Raw genomic sequence first — 21,763 nt, 5'->3', positions numbered from 1 at the left:
TGGACATCCCTTCCAGGCACATTTCAAGGGTGCACACACCACTGCTGAAGAAACACCATCTTTGTTTTGCGTCTGTTTTACCTTGCACTGATGAAGCTACAGAAAGTCAATTTATTTCCTGAAACTGTTGACGGACAAAGAACTTTCATTTAAGTCAAGCCAGCCAGGGGATGATTTAACATGGTCTCAAAGCATGGCTGTAGGTAATCACCTCTGGGCAACAGGCTTCTCCCTTGAGCTTCCCTCAAGGATATGCATTGCCTAAGGACTGCTATGCCCAACCTATGACATCATTTTGAGGGCTTGAGGGAGCAACAGCGGGATCCTAGATCTAGCTGACATCTTCACCACCATCACTCCAGGCCCTAAGCACCTCTAACTGGATAAAATAGAACCAGAAATCCCTTAGCACTGAGAACCTCCATCAACTATACAATCCTCTCTGTTTGCTTTTCCTCCCTCTATTATGAATATTGCTATTAAGACAACGAACAAAGCACATACAGTAAGGGAGCAGGCGAGAATGAGAGCAAAAGAGATGAAAGGTACAGGAACCACACAAAGTGGCATTGAAATGAGAGAAAGACAAACACATTCTCTATTCAAGTGGTCACAGACCCATTCAGGGATTGCCAAACAGCCTCAAAGGTAACATTCACCACCAACAGAAGGGAGGGTTGTGGAAAGGAAAGAGAGAGATGGGCATTTGTGTGGAGGTAGGGAAATAAGTTCCAGAATTCAAATAATACAGGCTGCTTGCGGAGTTCTTCATTTGATGTAAATTTCCTCTAATTCTGTTCGTATTCATAATGTCCTATTAAGACTCTCCTATCCAAATATACACCCGATGATCCCAACGTGAGCTGTACTTGAAATATCCTTTTTAATAAGTTCCTGTGTTTAGTTATATTTGGTGTCTTGCAGACAGCACTGTTTTACCACTAGCCTGTACGATTCAGTTTCTTCTATACACCCTCCTTAATCAGTCTGCAGTGAGGAAGAAACTCCTAACGCCCTTTGAGCTCGAAATTTTACTGCCACCTACTATTCATCCCTAAGAACTGCAACCAAATGAGGGGAAGGAGTTTCTTTGAAATGCATGGTTTAGAGGAGAAACGGACAAAAGTGGGCGTCGGCTACAAGAAGAAAGAGAGATGACCTGGAAGAACCTAATACAGACCAAGTTCATTAAACATGAAAAACTGACCATCACACTTTTTATTATGTAAAATATGAACGCTCCTGGGAAATATTTTAACCTTTTGAAGATGTAAAAACAACCAAAAAATTGTGCATCAGACATTGTACAATCATGCAGAAAAGAAACAGATGTGATCGTTCATATTACAAATCGGTCTTTGCAATATCGTTGCCTGCCTAATTTCTAAAAAGGGATTAAAGGAATAGAAAAGGAATGTTATTCTAAAATCTGATCAAGGAAGATACACCTGCAGAGACCTGGTGGGAAGTATAATATCTTTTAGAAAGAGCTGCCGGCTTTAGGCTAATGACTCTGGGAGACCTGGCCAACAACTGCTGTTGAGATGCAATCCATCTGGAGTTTTGTAAGTGTGGACTTTTTTTTTTTTTTAAGCATAAATTGAAACAGGAAGCTCTAAACTGTGAGGGCAAGTCACATGAGTGCTACGTTCAGTATTAACACAAGAAACTTATACAAAAGGCCGTCTCACATATCACATGATTCAGGATAGGCAATATCTACCTTGTGGAACCAAGGCAACTGAGCAAGGGCTTACCCCCAGCTAATAATTTTTATGAAATGCAATACGGATTTTTGAATCCAGCATTGGAAAATGGAAGAAAAAACAGGCTGATGTGGGAGCTGCTTTGGCACTTCTCCTGAAGATAACTATAATATAGCCCAGGAGTTGTCCTATCAAAATCTCCTCCTACCTAACCCACTTCTCAGAAGAGGGAATTCATGTTCAAGACACTGGCATGGAAAACAAAACCTAAAAAAAGTCTCTCTCTGCCCAACTCTTGTGTGTCCAAGGAAGGTGCAGTTTCTAAGTGATATATTATAAACAACCCAAAACAGGAAAGGAGCTCTAAGAGAAAACGATAAACTGATGCAAATAAGTCATGGTACAAGAAGTGAAAACGGGCTCCACAGACTCTTTGAGAACAACTCAGTTAACCCAATGTTTGAATATTAAGCACTCCTACATGCTTAACTATAAACATGTGGCGGATACTGAACTTAGAACATTCCCACTTAGAAATCCCCCACTTTCAAGGAGATTCCAAGGCGGCTATTGGGTGAGGCTACCATTAAAGAGAGCACTGGAGGAAGTCGTAAAGTAATGTCTGTTGTAGTTCTCTTATGCTTGGTGATCAGCTCAAGAGCTAGAAAAGTTTGGAAAAGGGAAAACGTGGTCCCCATTTCCCTGAATTCCAAGTAAGTAGCTTCTCTACATTGTAGAGCTATTCCTTACCCTGGTCTCTTCGGGGTTGTGGCTTCAGAGGTCCCCAGAGGTTTCAGAGACAAGTTCCACTCTGTACAACCTCCCATTTCCAAGAGTGATCAATGCACCCCCTTCACATCCCTGACCCCACTCCTGAGCACACCAGGCGATAACTGGTCAATATCTCTCCAACCTGAGACTCACAGGCAAATACTTTTTGAAGGATTTCAAAATTATCCTTCACCCTTCAAATCAATTTAATCAAATGATTCACACTGAGACCGACACACTGAGAAAACAAGAGGTTTGGTGGGAGTTTGAGAAAAAAGCAAAAGGATGGACGGGTTATTTTGGAGGTGAGTGGTTAGAGAGGCTGTCAGGAGACAGCTGACACCTTGAAACAGACCTCCGAACACTGAATGCACTGGGCTCTGAGGAAGTGGGGTGAATGGGACGAGGAACAGAGGGCCAGGACACAGAGGCTCACTTGCTCTCCCCAGCGCTGTCTCACTGGTGTTCCCTGAAGGCCCGGTCCCCTCTGCAGAGGTAGGGAGGTGGGAAAGAGGGAGCCAGGAGTGAGCTGATTTCTCAGTGACATTCCGAGGAGATGAGGGCAGCCTCTGAAGGGTTAGTCCCAGGACCAGTGTTGGAGAGAGGACTGACATGCAGAAATATTTCATGTCACAGGTAGTTGCACCAAAGTCATATTTAGGAGAAACTACAGCCTCTTCTCTGATTGTTAGAGCGAGAATCCTGACGGGCACCCTTATAAGGTGGCAATCTGTGGGAAAGAGAAGTTGCCTCCCACCTTCCCTTCCATTGCCAAAACCTGCCATGGAAGCCCAGTGATGGGGCATGTGTAGAGGACCATGGTCCACAGGTGGGATCCTCTAGAAGTGACACGACAGGACACTTAGCTTTGCATATTTGCCCCCTTTTGGAAAGGAAGGGAAATCATTGTTGGAGCCCTCAGGAGCTGTGGGCGCTTTCCTGATGGCAGGGACATTGCAAGCATTCCCAGGGGATGGTTCTTGACTAAATTTTAATCCTGTTGTTTAAAAAAACTGGGCCCTCAAGGAGAGACGTGGCATCATTTTGTAGAACTAACATTCCCTGCATCTATGCCAACTTTTTTCTAGCTGGAATCCCATCCAACATACCCTACGTCCCTATTTTCCAAACTGATGAGATTTCAATGTCAAGTCCTCAAGGAAGATCCAGCCACTGTTTCAAGGAAGAGAGGACTGACCGCACGAAAATGGATTGTACTGTGACCCTGCGCCAGCACAGGGCTGCTCCCAGGGGACACAAGACAGAGGAATACGAGGGGCTCTCTTGTGTGTCCAAGCCTCCACTTGTAGCATAGCCACTGAAAACTAAACAAAAAAATTCCCGTTCCTATATTGGCATAACAATACTCACTCTAACTTCCCCAGTGCAGAGGGAGATGGAGTTATTTTCCCCATTTTAGAATGGTGCTTGAGTGATTTTGTTACAAAAGACTCTTGTTACTTCTGACCTGCTTTCCTTAATGCCCTAAGGCAGAGCGTGTTGTTGGAAGGAAATAGAAATCTCTTCTGTTTTGCTTTTAAAGAAGACTCAATAATTTCCTAAGAGGCCCTTTCCACTGCTCTCTACCTATTAGGAAACTCAAGAAAAGTGCTTTTCTACACAAATTGTCCCCATACTTCCTAATGCTCTGGCTTTGCCTTGTCTCCTTTAGTTGGAAATCTGAGAATTCTGTTCCATCCACAAAATTTTGATGGTTTATGGTTCCCCACATACCAAGTTTCTTCCCCTCCATCCAAAGAACATCCAAAACCTCTTCAAGAACTAAACTTCACTAACACAACCAAAATAATCCAGAGATACATGGGAGACACGCTAACATCTCACTGCATAGGCTTCTAGAAACAATTTTTCCTCCCCCCTCCCCTCCCCCCACCACTGTGCTCATCAACAGGGCACCTACAACCGCTAATACCACCAGAGTTACCTTTTACCTGCTCGCTTGTAAAATAGCAAGGGTTCCCTGAGTCAGGGACTCAGTGCATCTTTATTATTTTAATATGTTAATTCCCTGGATCAAATTGAAGAGCAATTATAGAAAGAACAGAGCAAAATTTCTCATTAATTATTTTGCCCACGTAAAGGGACATAGTATCATTATGTGCTTGGCTAGACAGGACAATGACTGGGGGTGAGTTAGGGAAAAAAGAAGAAAGGAAGATACATGTCAGCTAAATGGCAGTTTTTCCAGCTTGAGCGATTAGCCAGGGAGAGCAAGGTTTAGACTAGTCATGCAAGGGACGGTCTCTATCCTGAGAGCACTGATTTCATCTCTAAGATATATTCCAGCAAAACCTGTTTCCACTAAGAGGATTAATTTTCTCCGTCTTATCTGATTGTGATGGTCGAAGGATATTTCCACTACCAAAAATCACGGCCCAATAGTCTGTCTTCCTCTTGACAACCTGGAGCTTCGACAATAAGCGCAATTAACCTTTTTTTTTTAGAGTCAGGCCATTACCTAACGTTCCAAGAAGAAACTGGGCAAAGGAAATAGCTGGAGGCAAGAGAGGCATGAAGCTATTACTCCTATGTTCAGTCCAGAACTTCTGAGTTTGGGGAAGAGGTGAATTTCAGGGCTATCTTCTTGATAGGATGGTTCAGAATTATAGATTACACTAAAAAAGGTCAATGTTTCAGTTTAAAGTGTTGTTAGGTGTTTTGAATATCCCTAAACAACTTGCCAGGTTGTACAAACAACCTTAAATACACATTAGGTAGAGTGACGTACAACTGTCATGGAATACTGAATTATTTGAGAGGTATTTCTGGTGATATAATGATGAAAAGCAGATACCTGTTTATGGGCAAAAGTTGAAGAAAATAAGCATAGAGCCCTTAAAAAGCCTCTTTTTTTCTTAGTGGCTTGTGTTTTCATTAATTCTTTAAATATTCATCCTTTACATATAAAAATAAAAAAGTAAAATCTGGAGAAAGCAGCAAATTCTCTTTCCTCTTGTTTCCAGAACACTCTACGCATATATCCATTATAGCACTTATCAGAGGGAACTATAATAATTGGTTTATTATTTCCCCTCTGAATATAAGTTCTTCAAAGACAATAATTTCTCATTTAGTTTTACATCGTCAATGCCTAGGTATATGGATTGCTTCTACCTAGAAGGTGCGGAATACATATTTTCTCAATAAATTAATGACTAACTGAATGGCTCAACCCATTTCTTAGATTCTAGTGAAGTCATAAATCAGACCAGATACATTATAGTTCAATTTTTTATAACTCTGTCTCTTGTTAGAGAGAGAAATGCTCCACTGATCATAAAAATCCATCAACCCTGCTTAAGCTAAGCAGGTAACAGATACCTGAGTACACAGATGTCTGGACTGAATGTCTGCCTTTGGTGGTTCCCTACACTGTCTCCCCAGTGTCTTAATCCAGTGGCAAGATCTTTTATTTTTACCTGTGTGACCTTCACCTTAGGTCTTCTAGGCTCAGGACTTGGAGATACTAAGAACATGTGCATTTTTTCCTTTTCTTTTTCTTTTGGGGGTTTTGCACAAACCACAAAACATAAGAACTAGAAAAGATTATTTTTAATTCATAAACTAAACAATACCTTGCAGTCCCTTTCTTTACCTGTTTTCCCTTAACCCAGAGGTTCAGAGGTAAGTTCAGAGGTAGGTCTGTCCTTTCCTCAAAGAGGACTTGGAAAGAATATACTAGAGTTTTCACTCAGTGCCTATTTTGGTTTTTTTTAATCTCATAGATCATAAAGTTGGGAAAAGTCTTCCTTTGGAATCAGATTCTGTCTGCTAAAATTTTAGTTAATTACTTCCTTATGAATCTCCTGCCCAAATGAAATATAGTCTTGTTATGAATTGTGGTGGTTCAATTAATGATGAGAGCAAATGTGTTTCCAGAAACATGTTATTTTAGTAGCACTTTCTTAGACACTGAAAACTTTTTTTTTAACTTAAAGACAAATTCCTTATGGTCCTAGCAGTAACAGTGTGAGTTAACTACTTCTCTCCAATTTATTTCAAAATTCTTTCTTAAAGATTGTTTCTGAGGCTTCCCTGGTGGCGCAGTGGTTAAGAATCCACCTGCCAATGCAGGGGACATGGGTTCAAGCCCTGGTCCGGGAAGATCCCACATGCCACGGAACATCTAAACCTGTGTGCCCCAACTACTGAGCTTGCATGCCACAACTACTGAAGCCCGTGCGCCTAGAGCCTGTGCTCTGCAACAAGAGAAGCCACTGCAATGAGGAGCCCCTGCACTACAATGAAGAGTAGCCCCCGCTCACTGCAACTAGGGAAAGCCCGAGTGCAGCAACAAAGACCCAATGCAGTCAAAAATAAATAAATAAATTTATTTTGTAAAAATATTGTTTTTATTGTGTTCATAGGGTTTGAAGATCCTATATGTGTTGTATATCCTTCTTTGGAACTGTAGTCTCCCCTAGAGGACCTGTGTATAAGTAGACAGTACACACATACACACACAGACATGGAATAGCTACATATATTAGAATCAGGCCATCACCTAAAGTTCCAAAAAAGAAACTGGGTAAAGGAAATAGCTGAAGACAAGAGAAAAACGAAGCTATTACAGATACATACATTATATATATATATATATATATATATATATATATATATATATATACACACACATATATGTAATACATATGTATGTATGTATCCATGAGTTCCAAATCCTGAGTCAACCAGTCACGGATTGTGTACCAAGTTTATGATCCACAGTTGGCCGAATTTGCAGATGTGGATCTGCAAATACAGAGCTTTGACTATGGGACTCGAGCATCCATTGATTTTGGTCCTGGAACCGATTCCCCACAGATACCAAGGTACGACTCTATAAATCTTTCTTTAAAAACTGTAATGTATCTAAATGGAATTTTAATATAAATGTAACCAGTGCCAGTAATAACAGAAATCTACTTCATTCTGTTTGTTCATTCTGTCTGCTCTCCCTGAAGTAGGAGGGAGGCTGATGAATCTTAGAAGCTAAAGTTAAAACTATGAGAAAACCCTGAGGAGCTGTGCTCCCTTCTCTGGGGGACTTGGGGGGTAGGTTGGGTCAGTTAGAGTTTAGAGGGGAAAGGTGTCTTGAGCATATGCTGACTGGGTGCCATGGAGGAAGAATGAGCTGGAAAAGCACTGGAGTTGCATTCCTTTCTGTCTCCTGTATTTTAAAATTAACCTTCTCAGAATTTTGTCTCTTATTTACCTTTCGAAAGAACCAGTTTTTAAAAATTTTATTCTTGGTTAATCATTTATTTTGTCTGTTTTATTCCCCTTGTCATTGATTTCTATCTTTATTATTTCTCTTCACTCTTGTTTCTTTGTTCTCTACTCTGAGTCTTTATCCAGTTTATCAAATTGAATGCTTTATTTGTATGGAATCATTTTTCTCTTAATAAATGATTTAGAGTCATAAATCATTCTGTGAATACCACTTCCGTTATTTCCTGCAAGTTCTGATAAACAGTATTTTCAGTTCTAAGAATTTAAAATTTCCCTTTGATTTTTTTATAGAATTATTTAGCCTGGTGAACAAGATGTTAAAATTGAACTTTTACTATCTCCAAGCTGACTGGGGCTTTAAGGCTGAAAGCAATAGATGCTATAGTTGTACCTAGAATATTACAATACTTCTTCAGGTCCCTTCACATACTGATTCTTAAATATTCCTAATGGGAAAGTAAATTGTGCAACATGGACCAAAGTTGAAACTGTATAGGGACTTCCCTGGTGGTCTGGTGGTAAAGAATCCACCTTCTTGGGACTTCCCGTTGGCAGTGGTTAAGAATCTACCTGCCAATGCAGGGGACACGGGTTCGAGCCCTGGTCCAGGAAGATCCTACATGCCCCAGAGCAACTAAGCCCGTGAGCCACAACTACTGAGCCTGCGCTCTAGAGCTCATGAGACGCAACTACTGAAACCTCGTGCCACAACTACTGAAGCCCGCGTGCCTAGAGCCCATGCTCCACAACAAGGGAAGCCACCACAATGAGAAGCCTGCACACCGAAACGAAGAGTAGCCCCTGCTCGCCGCAATTAGAGGAAGCCCGCGCATAGCAATGAAGACCCAACGCAGCCAAACATAAATACATCTATTAAAAAAAAAAAGATTCCACCTTCCAATGCAGAGGACATGGGTTGGATCCCTGGTTGGGGAACTAAGATCCCACATGCCGCAGGACAACTGAGCCCGCACCACAACCACTGAGCTTGCGTGCCTCAACTAGAGCCCACGTGCCACAAAACTACAAGGCACATGCGCTCTGAAACCCGCGCACCACAACTACAGAGAGAGAAAACCCACATGCCACAACTAGAGAGAAGCCTGCATGCCACAACTACAGGGCCCACGCGCCCTGGAGCCCGCGACGCCACAACTAGAGAGAAGCCCACGCACCTCAACAAAGAACCCGGGCACAGCAACAAAAATAGATACCACGTGCCTCACCGAAGATCCTGCAGCTGCAACTAAGACCCAACGCAGCCAAAAATAAATAAATAAAAAATTTAAAAAATGTTGAAACTGTGTATACACCCTACGACACAGGGGGACACACGCAAAATGTTCACTGTATTTTTAAATAATAAAATATTAGAAATCAATATCTAAATGGAGGAATAAGTTATGGCATGTTTGTATAACACAATATTCTATACCAAATTAAATGACTTAAAATCTACATCTATCAATGTAACGGTGGAGGACTCGATGAGGCCGTCCCAGGACAGACCCCTCCCCCATAGCTTCTGCTGTAGCTCCTCTCTGAAGTACCTAGATGATAGTATCTGATGCATATTTCCAGACTTTTTCAGATGTTAAAACCACCACCAAATGGAAGAAATTAACTACTTGGTGATCATGAGCAAGGAGCCCCACAGACTTTCCGGTGCCTAAGAACTGATCACCATCAACCAATCAGAGAATTGTACACAAGCTGATCACATACTCTGAGACGCCCTCTCCCCTACCTTGCCTTTAAAAATGCTTTGCTGAAACCCTTCGGGGAGTTTGGGTCTTTGGGGCATAAGCCACCAATTCTCCTTGCTTGGCCCTGCAATAAACTTTTCTCTGCTCCAAACTCTGCTGTTTCAGTTATTTGGCCTTACTGTGCACTGGGCACGCAAACTTGCATTCCGTAACATCGATATGAATGAATTTTAGACATTTGATGCTGCATGAAGTGGCAAGTTCTAAAAGTATATGCACTGTTAAATACAGGTGATGAAAAGTAAAAAGATAACACAGAGCAAAAAACCCCATAAAAAAAATATTTTTATGCTACTGTATGTTGCTATGGATAGAAAGATTTAATGCAAGTAATAACATAAAACAATAACATGATATTTCAGTGCTGTTGGCACATTAGTATTTTTCATATAATCTTTGAGCTTATTTAGATTGGGGCATATTGAACACATATTTAATAATGTTTAAATAAAAGCCTATCTTTATTTTTTGTTTCAATCTCTTTTTTTTTTAAAGAAAAAAATGCTTTCAATTAGTTCTCAACCATATTTACTTGTGGGTAAATTTGCAGCCGTACATATTTAACGTGCGTATGTAGTCTTCCTACATTGTAGAATTTTTCACCTTACAAATGCTTATAAAGATAGATATCAAAGTAAATCTTTCTTGGGCCCTGGGACTCTGGGCACCCTGCCTTTGCACTGGCCCTTCAGGAAAACAGTGCAGTATGGTAGAGTCAGAAGTCAAGCAGACCTCACTCAAACCACAGTTCCCACACTTGTTATCTTGGGTGACCTAAGATGAATATTTTAAACTCTATGAGCTTCAGTTCATTCATCTGTTAAGCAATGTGAGATTTAAAAGTTGTTGAAAGATTTAAAGGTAATTTAACCATAGTGCAAAGCACGTAGCAAGTATCAATACTAGCTATTACTGACCTTATTATACATTACATATCTGTATAAAATATATATTATTACATAATTCCATTGTTCTATAACTGCAATTATACGTACGTGTATCAAAGATGCTCTCTGAAGTAATAAATAAAGAGATGTTCTTCCTAAAGGAATTAATGAACACACATACACAAAAATTTCAGACAAATTGGGTAAGGTAAAGTATGTAAATGATTTAAAGCAACCATTTTATTTTGTTTGTACATTCCGTGAGTCAAAGGTTCAAACAGAGCCCAGTGGGGACAACTTGTCTCTGTTACACAATATCTGGAGGTTCAGCTGGAAAGACTCAAGGCTAGAAGTGAATGTTTGCTTTCTAAGTTACTTGACAGAAAAATGTTTTAAAAAGGAGTCAGCTGCTCTAGTGCATTGGAGGCACAAGGTAGTATAAAGATCCAGGAAAACTAGTAGCTGCCAATGGAAGATCAATGAAATATGAAGAGAAATTCCTAAAAGGATACTATAACCCGAATAAAAAATAAGAGTTGATTTTGAGAAAGGGTTTTAAGAACTTGACTATTATGTAAAACGGTACATTTATCTGTGATTCTTGGAAAGAACAGTTACTGTCTTAGAAACAATCTCATGTATCATGATATATATGTTAACATACTAGACACAGAAAAATCAGGGCATAGGAAACCAGACTGAGCTCACGTGCCTGAGCTTTTGTTTCCACTTTTGGAAACAGCCTATGTATAAGGATAACTGAATCACTCCTCTGGTTTGTCTAGTCTTAATTTCTATTTCTATGGCTAACTAAAACCCTAATTTTCAAATAAATCTGCCCAAAGCTAGATGGTCACTTTTTTAGCTGTCAGTGGGTGGCTGACTCAGCCTGGTTCACAAGCCGCAATTCCATATACAAAAGAAATGAAAAAAATGCCCTGAATTGTAAGCAATCAAATTGCCATCAGAAACTAACAACGCGGTTTAATTAAAGAGGAAAATCCGTAGTAATTCATTTTCTCCTTTCCACTCTTCACACAACAGAATAAGAGGTAGTACAGAGAAGCAATTAAAACGAAATCACCTTTTGCCCTTGGGGTGTCTGAGTAGAACCTTTACCACCAAAATAATTAGCTTCAGATTCCTCTTTTTCCTCCCCTTTATCACACCGAAATGGCTTGCGGTCTTAGAAACAATGCATTGCCCTGCCTCTTCTGTTAACCCTAGGCTTCTAAGAATCTCAATCATCTTGTTATTTTGTAAAGATGGTAAGACTGCACAGTTACAAGGCCACTGTCCCTATTCGATTAGGACCTTGAATCCGACTGGGAACCAGCCTGATCTCACGAATTACAACTAACTTATACAGCCTCTGAGATGGGGTGACTGGACTGGAGTCCAACAGTGGGTGCACATGACTGTGTCCATGACCACAGGGTGCACCTTGAAGCTGCTCCTGCAAGGAGGGGTGACAGGAGGGAGGATTCTCGGGACACGAGTGTACCAACACTGTTGCAAAACTCAGTACCCATCCCTCAGATGAAAGCACACCCACTCTCCTGACCTTTGAACAAATGCTGCATCATTTACCCAGCGAGACTACAAGCACTGCACCTCAGCCATCAAAACCACCTGGCAATATTACACATCACAGCCAGAGGCTCAGAACCGGAGACTCATGAAACTGACCTGTCACAGCACATCACAATTTTCACACAAATAAAACACTCTACATCACTTCCAAACTACTCATGTCACTCTCATGCATGTCCTCACAGTATGGCAAACACAGGGGCATCTGGTAAACACTGGGTTCCAGTAAAGCAAACCCTGGTGAGGTTCAAAGTAGTTGTAGGTCCATATGCAAGGTCTCACTGAGGCTCGGGAACAAGAGAAATGGAAAGCGAGGCTCCACTGGGAGCTTCGGGGTGAGTAAAAGGGAGCGAGGTGAACAGGGTGACACAATCAGCAGACAGCTGGAGCACCACTGAGAAGAGAATCCTTCCCATTGGCTAGTACCCCACAGAATCCTCTCCCAGCAACCCCAGTGGTACACAGGACAAGAGACAGAAAGAGCTCTTACTGTAGCACTCGGGAGTGGCTGAAGTCTTTCAGATCTGAGTCTTCTTCGTAATACGGAGTTATCATTGCCAGCCCACTGTCACTCAGCATGCGTTTCCGGAGGGCAGGATTCCACCAGTCTGTCATTCTGGGAGGGAGGAGAAGGCACCAGACATTCAAGGTCAGCCACAGGACTTAGTCTGCTCTTTCTCAGGATGATTCTTGTCTCCAAATGTGAGGACGGAAATTAATCTTTATTGGGTATTTACGAGGTATTTCACCCTTATTAGTCCGTTTAATTTTCTCAACCATCAGGAACTCTTTGTATGCTGCTGCCCTCTTTATAGATGAGAAAACTGAATTTCAAGATTAAGTAATTTTAGGGCTTCCCTGGTGGCGCGGTGGTTGAGAGTCAGCCTGCCGATGTAGGCGACACGGGTTCGTGCCCCGGTCCGGGAAGATCCCACATGCCGCGGAGCGGTTGGGCCCGTGAGCCATGGCCGCTGGCAACGGGAGAGGCCACAAGAGTGAGAGGCCCGCGTACCGCAAAAAAAAAAAAAAAAAAAGATTAAGTAATTTTAAATATGACATAGATAAGAAGCAATGGCGCCTGATGTAGAAAGGCTGGTTAGAAAAGAACAAAGCCTAGATTTGCTCTTTCACAGCTTCCCAGCTGTCAGTTTATTTCCAGAGGGGGCAATGGAAAAGAAATGAGAAAGGAACTGATTCAAGTTCTCGTGGATTTGCAGGCTACTTTATCTCTGGAGCTAGAGCTGAAAGAGAATGACTGAGAGGGCAAAGCCCAGGGCGAGCTTGGCAAAATGGGCTCACCCTTCATCAGATCCAACACTACAGCCCCGATCAGGTGGGGTGGGAGGACACGTAGACTCCAGCACCTACCGCTTCTACAGCAGGACACAGCATCACACTTGCTTTCCCCACAACTGACAGTCTTGACTTATCGTATGTGGCTTTCCCACTACCTTCGGGACCCCCGGGGTTTTTTATCAGGCCGTCCTTCGTGCCTGTCGGCTTTCCCTTCATGCCAGGACAGCTCCCGTATCAGTAGTTCCGGCTCCTAAAGACAGCTGTATATCTGTTCCAGCCGCCACTTCTGTTTTCTCTTGGCCCCGCACAGACTAGGACGTACCACTGCTATCAGCTGGCCTGGCAGAGTGGGAATGCTCAGAAATAGCAGCCATGGTCCAATTAGTGAACAGGGGTGAACAGGCATGAGGCTTACCTCAAGTGAATATGTCTGCTAATATTGTATAAGTATGTGCACACACTTTCATATGCCACTTGAGTGCACGTGTGTGTGCTCTCCGGGGAAATCCTTATTTTAACTCTTTAGCGTCTATGTACCAGTAAACTACAAAAGTTCATTAAACTTCACAAGGGCAAAGGTTTCTGTGTTTTTACTTTTGCGCTGTTGTTTCCCAAGTGCTTACAGTAGGACCTGGCACATAAAAAAGCTCTCTAAATAAACATTTCTGAATTTATGAAACAATCTAGAAATGTTAATATGCTTTGGTGGTGCAGTGTGGTGGTTAAAATACACATGGGCTCTAGCATGGAACAGATCTCAATTTTTCCCCTTTATTTTCTGTGTAATACTGGTCAAGTTACAAAAACTCTCTAAACCTCAATTTTGTTATCTATGGATTTAAAATAATAACAGTACCAAGGGCTTCCCTGGTGGCGCAGTGGTTGAGAGTCCGCCTGCCGATGCAGGGGACTCGGGTGCCTGCCCCGCTCTGGGAGGATCCCACGTGCCGTGGAGCGGCTGGGCCCGTGAGCCATGGCCGCTGAGCCTGCGCGTCCGGAGCCTGTGCTCCGCAAGCGGGAGAGGCCACAACAGTGAGAGGCCTGTGTACCGCAAAAAAAAAAAAAAAAAAAAATAACAGTACCAAATCTGCAGGGTCATTGTGAAATGATGATGATGATTTCAATAACATAATTTTTTGTTGTTGTTGTTGTTGTTGTTTTTGTTTTTGTTTTTGCGGTATGCGGGCCTCTCACTGTTGTGGCCTCTCCCGTTGCGGAGCACGGGCTCCGGACACGCAGGCTCAGCGGCCATGGCTCACGGGCCCAGCCGCTCCGCGGCATGTGGGATCTTCCCGGACCGGGGCACGAACCCATGTCCCCTGCATTGGCAGGCGGACTCTCAACCACTGCGCCACCAGGGAAGCCCTCAATAACATAATTTTTAACGAGTGTCTACCAAGTGCCACCAACTGCCCTAATTTTACATGTATCAACTCATTTAATTTTAAAGCAATTGTATGAGCAGGTATTATCATGTCCGTTTTACAGATGAGGAAATAAGCATAGAGCACTTAAGATGATTAAGTCACTATGAAGTAATAGTAGGGATATAAGAAAGGCATTTAGCACAGTATGTGACTCATAATTATAAGTGCTTGATATCTACATGTATCAGGCTGCCTTGATACAGGAGAAAAAAGAGAAGGATGAGGAAGAAGAGGAGGAGAGGAAGAAGAGAAAGGATGTGGAGGAAAAAAATAATTGTCAAACCACCTGTGTCATTTTTTTTTTTTTTTTTTGCGGTACACGGGACTCTCACTGCTGTGGCCTCTCCCGCTTGCGGAGCACAGGCTCCGGATGTGCAGGCTCAGCAGCCATGGCTCACGGGCCCAGCCGCTCCACGGCACGTGGGATCCTCCCAGAGCGGGGCAGGCACCCGAGTCCCCCGCATCGGCAGGCGGACTCTCAACCACTGTGCCACCAGGGAAGCCCCACCTGTGTCATTTTTTAATGTGATAATACAGGCATTACAGATGTATATGCACAAACGCAAATACTAGTGTTTTCTAGTTTGGTAGGAAATGCTGGTGTGGTGGGTAAAGAAGGCTCAGACATGACACAGATCTGAGTGGAAAGAGTAATTCTGCCCAGACATTCATAAGACAGACTTAGAATGGAACCAGCTGTACTACACTCTAAGGAAACACAAGAAAACCTGTATTTCAAAATAGTTTGATTTCATTAGAACTGTCAAGTGCAAGGCCAAACCAGACACGATGTCACCCTGTGGCCAGCTCACCACCACACCACCAAGGAAGAAGCCCACTCACCCGGAGGCTTGCTCCACCACCAGATCAGGCATTCCTGGGGGTGTCCCTGCCTGCTGTGACAACACCATATCTGGGTCCAGAATAAAAATCTCATCTTGAGAAATCTCCATCACAAAGTGCAAATGTTCCTAAGGAAGAAAAAGGAGTCTGTCAGATGACTGATAAGGTGTTCACATCCATCATCTGAAGAATAACAAAACAAAGCATTCTTGGTCTTGAGGAATAATGAAATTTTATGACATAGCACATGACCACAGTGTATTTTCAGAGGCCTGACCGGTGGGCATCCCTCCAGAAACAACATGGTAGCAAGAGGCTGAGGAAGGGGAGAGTTGAATCCTTCTTGGTTCGGGACTCTGACCAGGATACTGTTAGGTATAACCAGAGATAGTCTTGCCTCTTCTTCTTCCCAAATACTATCAAAGAAGTGACACCCTACATGCAACTTGGTCCAGCATGCATGTACAATGACCTGGACTTCCAGGATCCGGTCAAAGCTAAGTGGCATGGCTAACAACTGGTTTTTTGTGTTTTTTTTTTTTTTTTTGCAGTACGCAGGCCTCTCACTGTCACGGCCTCTCCCGTTGCGGAGCACAGACTCCGGACATGCAGGCTCCGGACGCGCAGGCTCAGCGGCCATGGCTCACGGGCCTAGCCGCTCTGCGGCACGTGGGATCTTCCCGGACTGGGGCACGAACCCGTGTCCCCTGCATCGGCAGGCGGACTCTCAACCACCGTGCCACCAGGGAAGCCCTAACAACTGGTTTTATCAATGGATTCCATTCTGTACCTTCTTTTCCAGCGGGAGCACTAGCTATCATTGGGCACAAGCATTTTTTTTTCTCATTACTGAACTCTGGGAAGTGGTGAGTTGAAACCAAGCAACACAGATATACACTTGAGGTCTCAAATTTGCTAATCAGAAATAAAGTTAAAAAGGCATAAAATTTGGCTAGGAAGCAGTAAAAGTAGCAGTGTGAATGAAGATTTGGAGTGCAGGCTGGTGACAACATCTATAAGCCTACCTATCTTCTGGATTCATCTTCAAGGTCAAACCACATCACCTTGAGTCCACAGATCACAAAACATGTGAAGACAAATAACAAGCTCATAGCTGAGACTATGAATACCATTCCAGAATCTGCACACATTTCAGTGTTTTTGTTGAAAAAACAAGTAAAAGATTAGTATAGTTCCTGGGGAGTTTTTCACTTTCACAAATAGGCTCAAGAAAACTTACCTGAGATCTGTCTATTCGATAAAAGCGATCAGCAGAAGTAGCTAGGGAAAAAAAAAATGTATACGGCATTCAGAGAGGCCTGTGTTCTGGCACCAGATTTACAACCTACTCACCTACGATGACAATCAAAAACCTTACATCCCAGTCAGTCCCTAAATCTACTTAGAAAAACTCAAGACTTCACACCTCTGCTGCCGCTATTCCACTGCTTAGGAAGCCCTTCCGCACTACACATGTCTACCTAAACCATGTCTTAACCCATAGAAAACAAACTTATGGTTACCAAAGAGGAAAGGGAGGGAGGGATAAATTAGGAGTTTGGGATTAAAATATAAACACTACTATATGTAAAACAGACAACCAACAAGGACCTACTGTGTAGCACAGGGAACTATACTCAATATCTTGTAATAACGTATAATGGAAAAGAATTTGAAAAAGAACTTATACACATAGGGTTGGCCAAAAAAGTTCATTCGATTAATGAATACATTGTTCAATAAAGTTCTTGGTGAAAATGAAAAATGTCTTATTTGTACTGAAAAGCGAACGAAGTTTTTGGCCAGCCCAATATATGTATCTGAATTACTTTGCTGTACACCTGAAACTAACACAACATTGTAAATCAACTATATTTCAATAAACTGTTTTTAATAACACATCTTAAGGACCAACTCAAATGCCACCTCTTCTGTGAAACCTTCCTCAGCCCCATCCTCCTTGCCCCAGGTAGAATTTGTTGCTCCTACCTCTATATGCACATTTGCATTTTGTGCATGGTTTATAAAAACTATCTTCACAGAGAACTCTGAGACTAAGATATCTGACTCTTTAAAGATCTGTGTTTCATTTCTTCTTTTATGTCTCAAGATATCAGCACAGAACCCTCAACAGAGCTGGGACTCAATATGTATTTATCAAGTAAATAAAGCTAGGAAAAACAAAAATAAACAAAAAAAATACTGTAGGTAGCCTGACTTCCTGAGGAAGTGATTCTCATTTTGGAAAACAGTTTGAAGATGCAGAGCTCGGGACCACCTGTGGTATTAAAGGCATCATTTCACTTTAAAACTGAGTCCCTAAGCCATGTCTGAAGAAAGCTAAAACAGAAAAAACAAAAATTATTTAAGCAACCCTATAAGGGACTTGCCTGCATCTGTAGTTTGAGGGGGGGGGGGGAAAAAAACAACTTAATGACAAGCTTGGGGCTTCTAGAAATTAATCTGATTATTATCAATATTCAAAAGAATTATGTTCCTCCTCATTTAAATCTATCTAACAGAGTCCAGTATTATAAACAGATTTTCTACAAAGTACATAGTACTAGAGGGAAAAACTCAAAATGCAAATAATCATTCAAAAATCATAGATATTTAACGAGTAGCTTCTCTCCAAAGGAAATAAGCTAAGAAATAAGACAATCATGGTTCTTGCCCTCATGCTCAGGCAACAGAGTAAAATTTGCCTGAGAAGGACCTTGTCTACTTTGTTCTTTTAACCATGACTGCAATCACCTGTTAAATGTTCTTAACGAAACTATTTCTAGAGTAAAACTAATATCTAGACCATTAACCACACTTGCAATTTTATCTAAGACTGTATATAAAATAGACTATATAGAACAATTCATATACATTTTTGTAATTTTCTTAAATGTAAGTTGTTCCTCTGTGGATTCAGGAAAAACAAATGATTGCGCTTCTCATCACTAGGGAATAAAGGACCTGGAAGAAAAGCAGTATAGATTATCTTCAGAGGCAGCTGTCATTCTCTTATCCACATTTATATCCTTTCAGATGCACACAAAGCTGAACAAAAGAAAGGTCTACAGTGAAAGCTAAATGTCCACACAGACAAGAGAGACACCAGGTAGTAGATACACTGGGAGTATCTAGGCAGGAATGTACTGTAAAATGGGTAACTGGATAGAAAAGTGGGATTAGGCAGCATTTAGGGAGACAGAGATGGAAAATGGGCTCATTAACCAATCAGAAGATGACCGTCCTATTATACATTCAATAACAGCAGAGCAGATGTGAACACAACTGAAAATGCCTACCCTTTCACAAAAATTTATACCTCATCCTGAAATGATGGTTTACGGAAAATAATATGGAAGTTCCACAATATGCAAACGACATACCAATTAGTACCCGTCCTCGTGCTTTATGGAATCAATCTACTGGCCTGAAGACAAGTACTCAACACGTTTTTGGAAAAGGGGCATGAAAGGGAAATAGCACCTTGAGCCATTTGATGCTGAGAAGTTCGGCCAGATTAACCAACTTGCTTTGAGGGAGACAACTTCAGGAAAGTGTGTTGCAACACCAGCAAGTTCACATCGCTTGAGATGCAAATACCAATCACGTGGGGCCACGTGAAGGGTTTCTGAATAGTCTTTTGGAAAATTAGAGTCCACTCTATCCATCAATACCTTGCCCTTGTGGCTTCCCCAATCCCCACCCCTCCAGGAAATACAGAAAACTCACCATCTAGAAAGCACCACCGTGGGGAGAGTCTCTGAGCTGAGAGCGCCCTGGGGAAGGAGGTTTCGTGGTCCTGGAAAGAGACATACACATCCTGGTGGCTCCATCTGAATGACCTGAGGGGCGTCCCTCACTCCACGTTCTGCCCCATCACCTATTTCTAAGAGTGAGCATCCTTTACTACACAAAGCGCTGGTGAGAGACGGAAGCATACTTTTCACTGCGAGGACACACGGGGACTCTGCTTTGAGATGGATGATTTCACATAACGACTCCCAAATCAAGTTTCCAGGAGATTTACAATTATTCCATTACACATTCATAAATTATACAACTTGGGACAGGTACTTCCTTTGGAGACTCTCTTTCCCTTTATGAAGCTGAGGAACTGGTGGCAGCTGGCTGTCATTTGTATTTCGGTTCTCCACGTAGGTATAAAAATGTCCCCTACTGAAAGAATCTCTGCCGTTAATAATTTTTAAAAACATGAAATGCACATTCTAGTTTACAACACATGGTTTGGAGCATTCTGGCCCTGGCTCATAGCGAAATTGAGATCACTGACAGAAATGGAACAAATGACGAGGGAGGCCAGGTCTCCGCGGGAGGACACTGGGAGTTTGACCCTTACGAGAGATTTGAGATGTTCACATTGAAGGAGCATCCTTGGAGTGAGGCTGGGTGTGCGTGATCTTGTGTGTACAGCGGGGGACGGGGGAAGGAAATGGGAAGAACACAGAAGAGATAAGAAGAGAGCGAATCAGGGGTTGCACTGACTTCTCTGGAAGTCTAATCTGCCCCACGTGATCCTCAGGCAAAGCTTCTGCCTAAATCAGTGGTTCTCAAAAGTATGAACACCGGACTAGCAGCATCGGCTGGGAGGTTGTTAGAAACACACATTCCCAGGTGCCACCCCAGATCTACGGAAACCCTGGGGGTGACACTCAGCAATCTTTGAGGTGAGTCTGATGTATGCTAAAGTTTTAGAATCACTGGCCTAAAGTTATGGGGACAAAAAGGTCCGTTATTAGAAATCTTGGGTAGATGGAGTTTTTATATGAATGCATTCTGCCAATTAAATAATTAATAGAGGAAAAGTTGGTCTTACTCAGGACTGGTACCAAGATTTATATGTAGAGATACAGAAGTGATATAGCTATGGATACAGAGATAAATATACAGTCCTCTTTTTTTGAACCAGCTTTGGGCTCAATGAAATCGTGACATGTACCTATTTATATGAGAATTGTGTTTAACATTTTGAGAATTATGTTTTGACACATGTGATATCTTGTGTTTAAAGGAACTTAGGGTTCTTAATGTGTTTTCATAAAACATCTAAAGCGACTAACATGTTTCAGTTTAGTGAGAACTGCAATTATAAATCGAGAAATTCGAAAACGATCTGAAACATTCAGTGGCGACTGTGAGGGCTAATAAACAAAGATGTCAAACAGAAATGTGACTTCCTTCTATAAGAGTAAAGGGACATGAACACCGAGGATACTTTCTGAATTTTGATGTCCAATGTGCTACAGAGACCGCCATGAAAAGCATCAGAATTTCCCTAGGTAAAAATTGACTCTGAAAGAATACAGAAATGCTTGCTTTTTAATTTTGAAAACCGAAAGACTGATAGTGTTATTGCTAGAATATTCAAATTCAGGAATGATGGCTATTACTTAGTTTAATAAAATGCAGGTTGATATACTGCCTCAGCTGCATAACCAGCTTACCACAGGCTGTTAACATAATATTGATATAATTGCATACCTTTTCATGTGTGAGTGTCTGTGTATCTGGAGAGTTTTATGTATGCACCTGACTTATTTTGCTTATTTTTCTGTTCGTTTATTTACTCTGTACCTTGATGCACAAAGCATTTGATATAGCTCAATTTCCTTAAAGGGGTTTTGCTTAAAGAGAATGTTATGTTGGCTCTGTGAAAACATTTTTTAAAGCCATAGAGCTCTTTAAAACACTTCAAATGGGTTCAACAATTCTTGAACTTCCTGCAATTTCCTGTAAATTTGGTGTGTCTATATGTATGTGTATTTTCCACTGCTTTCCATAGATTATCAAAGTGATCTGAGATCCCCAAAAGGTGAAAAAGCTACTAATTTAAATAATCAAAGTTTATATCAGAGGGGATTCAACAAAATTAGAAGATTCTAATCATTAAAATGCCTTAATGACATCCAGACTTACAAAAATAGGAATGACTATTTCAAAGGTACTGAAATACCTTTAGAGTAAGTATCAAACACCTGAAGCTCTCTGAGCAGCTGACTTTTCTCCTACCATCTACTCTACTATTCTTCCTGAACCTCTTTTCTGGGATCTAAAAGCAAGCCGTAAATGAAGAATTGCAGCCTTGAGAATTTAAGTAAACTCACAGAAGTATCCAGATATTAAGTGGTAGAGTTATAATTCAAATACAGGCCTCTCTTACCACAGAAGCCATAATCTTAAATCCCAGGTTTATGGCTTCTAAAGGA

At 41.8% G+C, this 21,763-nt stretch overlaps 1 protein-coding gene across 1 annotated transcript in view; it reads right to left on the bottom strand.

Moving 5' to 3' along the window:
• Positions 1-21,763, bottom strand: part of DGKI (diacylglycerol kinase iota) — a 450,391-nt gene that overhangs the window by 60,286 nt on the left and 368,342 nt on the right. Inside the window, 4 exon segments of the mRNA XM_032642953.1 lie at positions 12,464-12,589; positions 15,540-15,667; positions 16,780-16,820; positions 19,269-19,338. Coding sequence (XP_032498844.1) covers positions 12,464-12,589; positions 15,540-15,667; positions 16,780-16,820; positions 19,269-19,338 — 365 coding nt within the window.

The sequence above is a fragment of the Phocoena sinus genome, chromosome 9 (genome assembly GCF_008692025.1).
Source record: "Phocoena sinus isolate mPhoSin1 chromosome 9, mPhoSin1.pri, whole genome shotgun sequence".
Classification (NCBI taxonomy): Eukaryota; Metazoa; Chordata; class Mammalia; order Artiodactyla; family Phocoenidae; genus Phocoena; species Phocoena sinus.
This window is presented reverse-complemented; position numbering and strand designations above follow the sequence as displayed.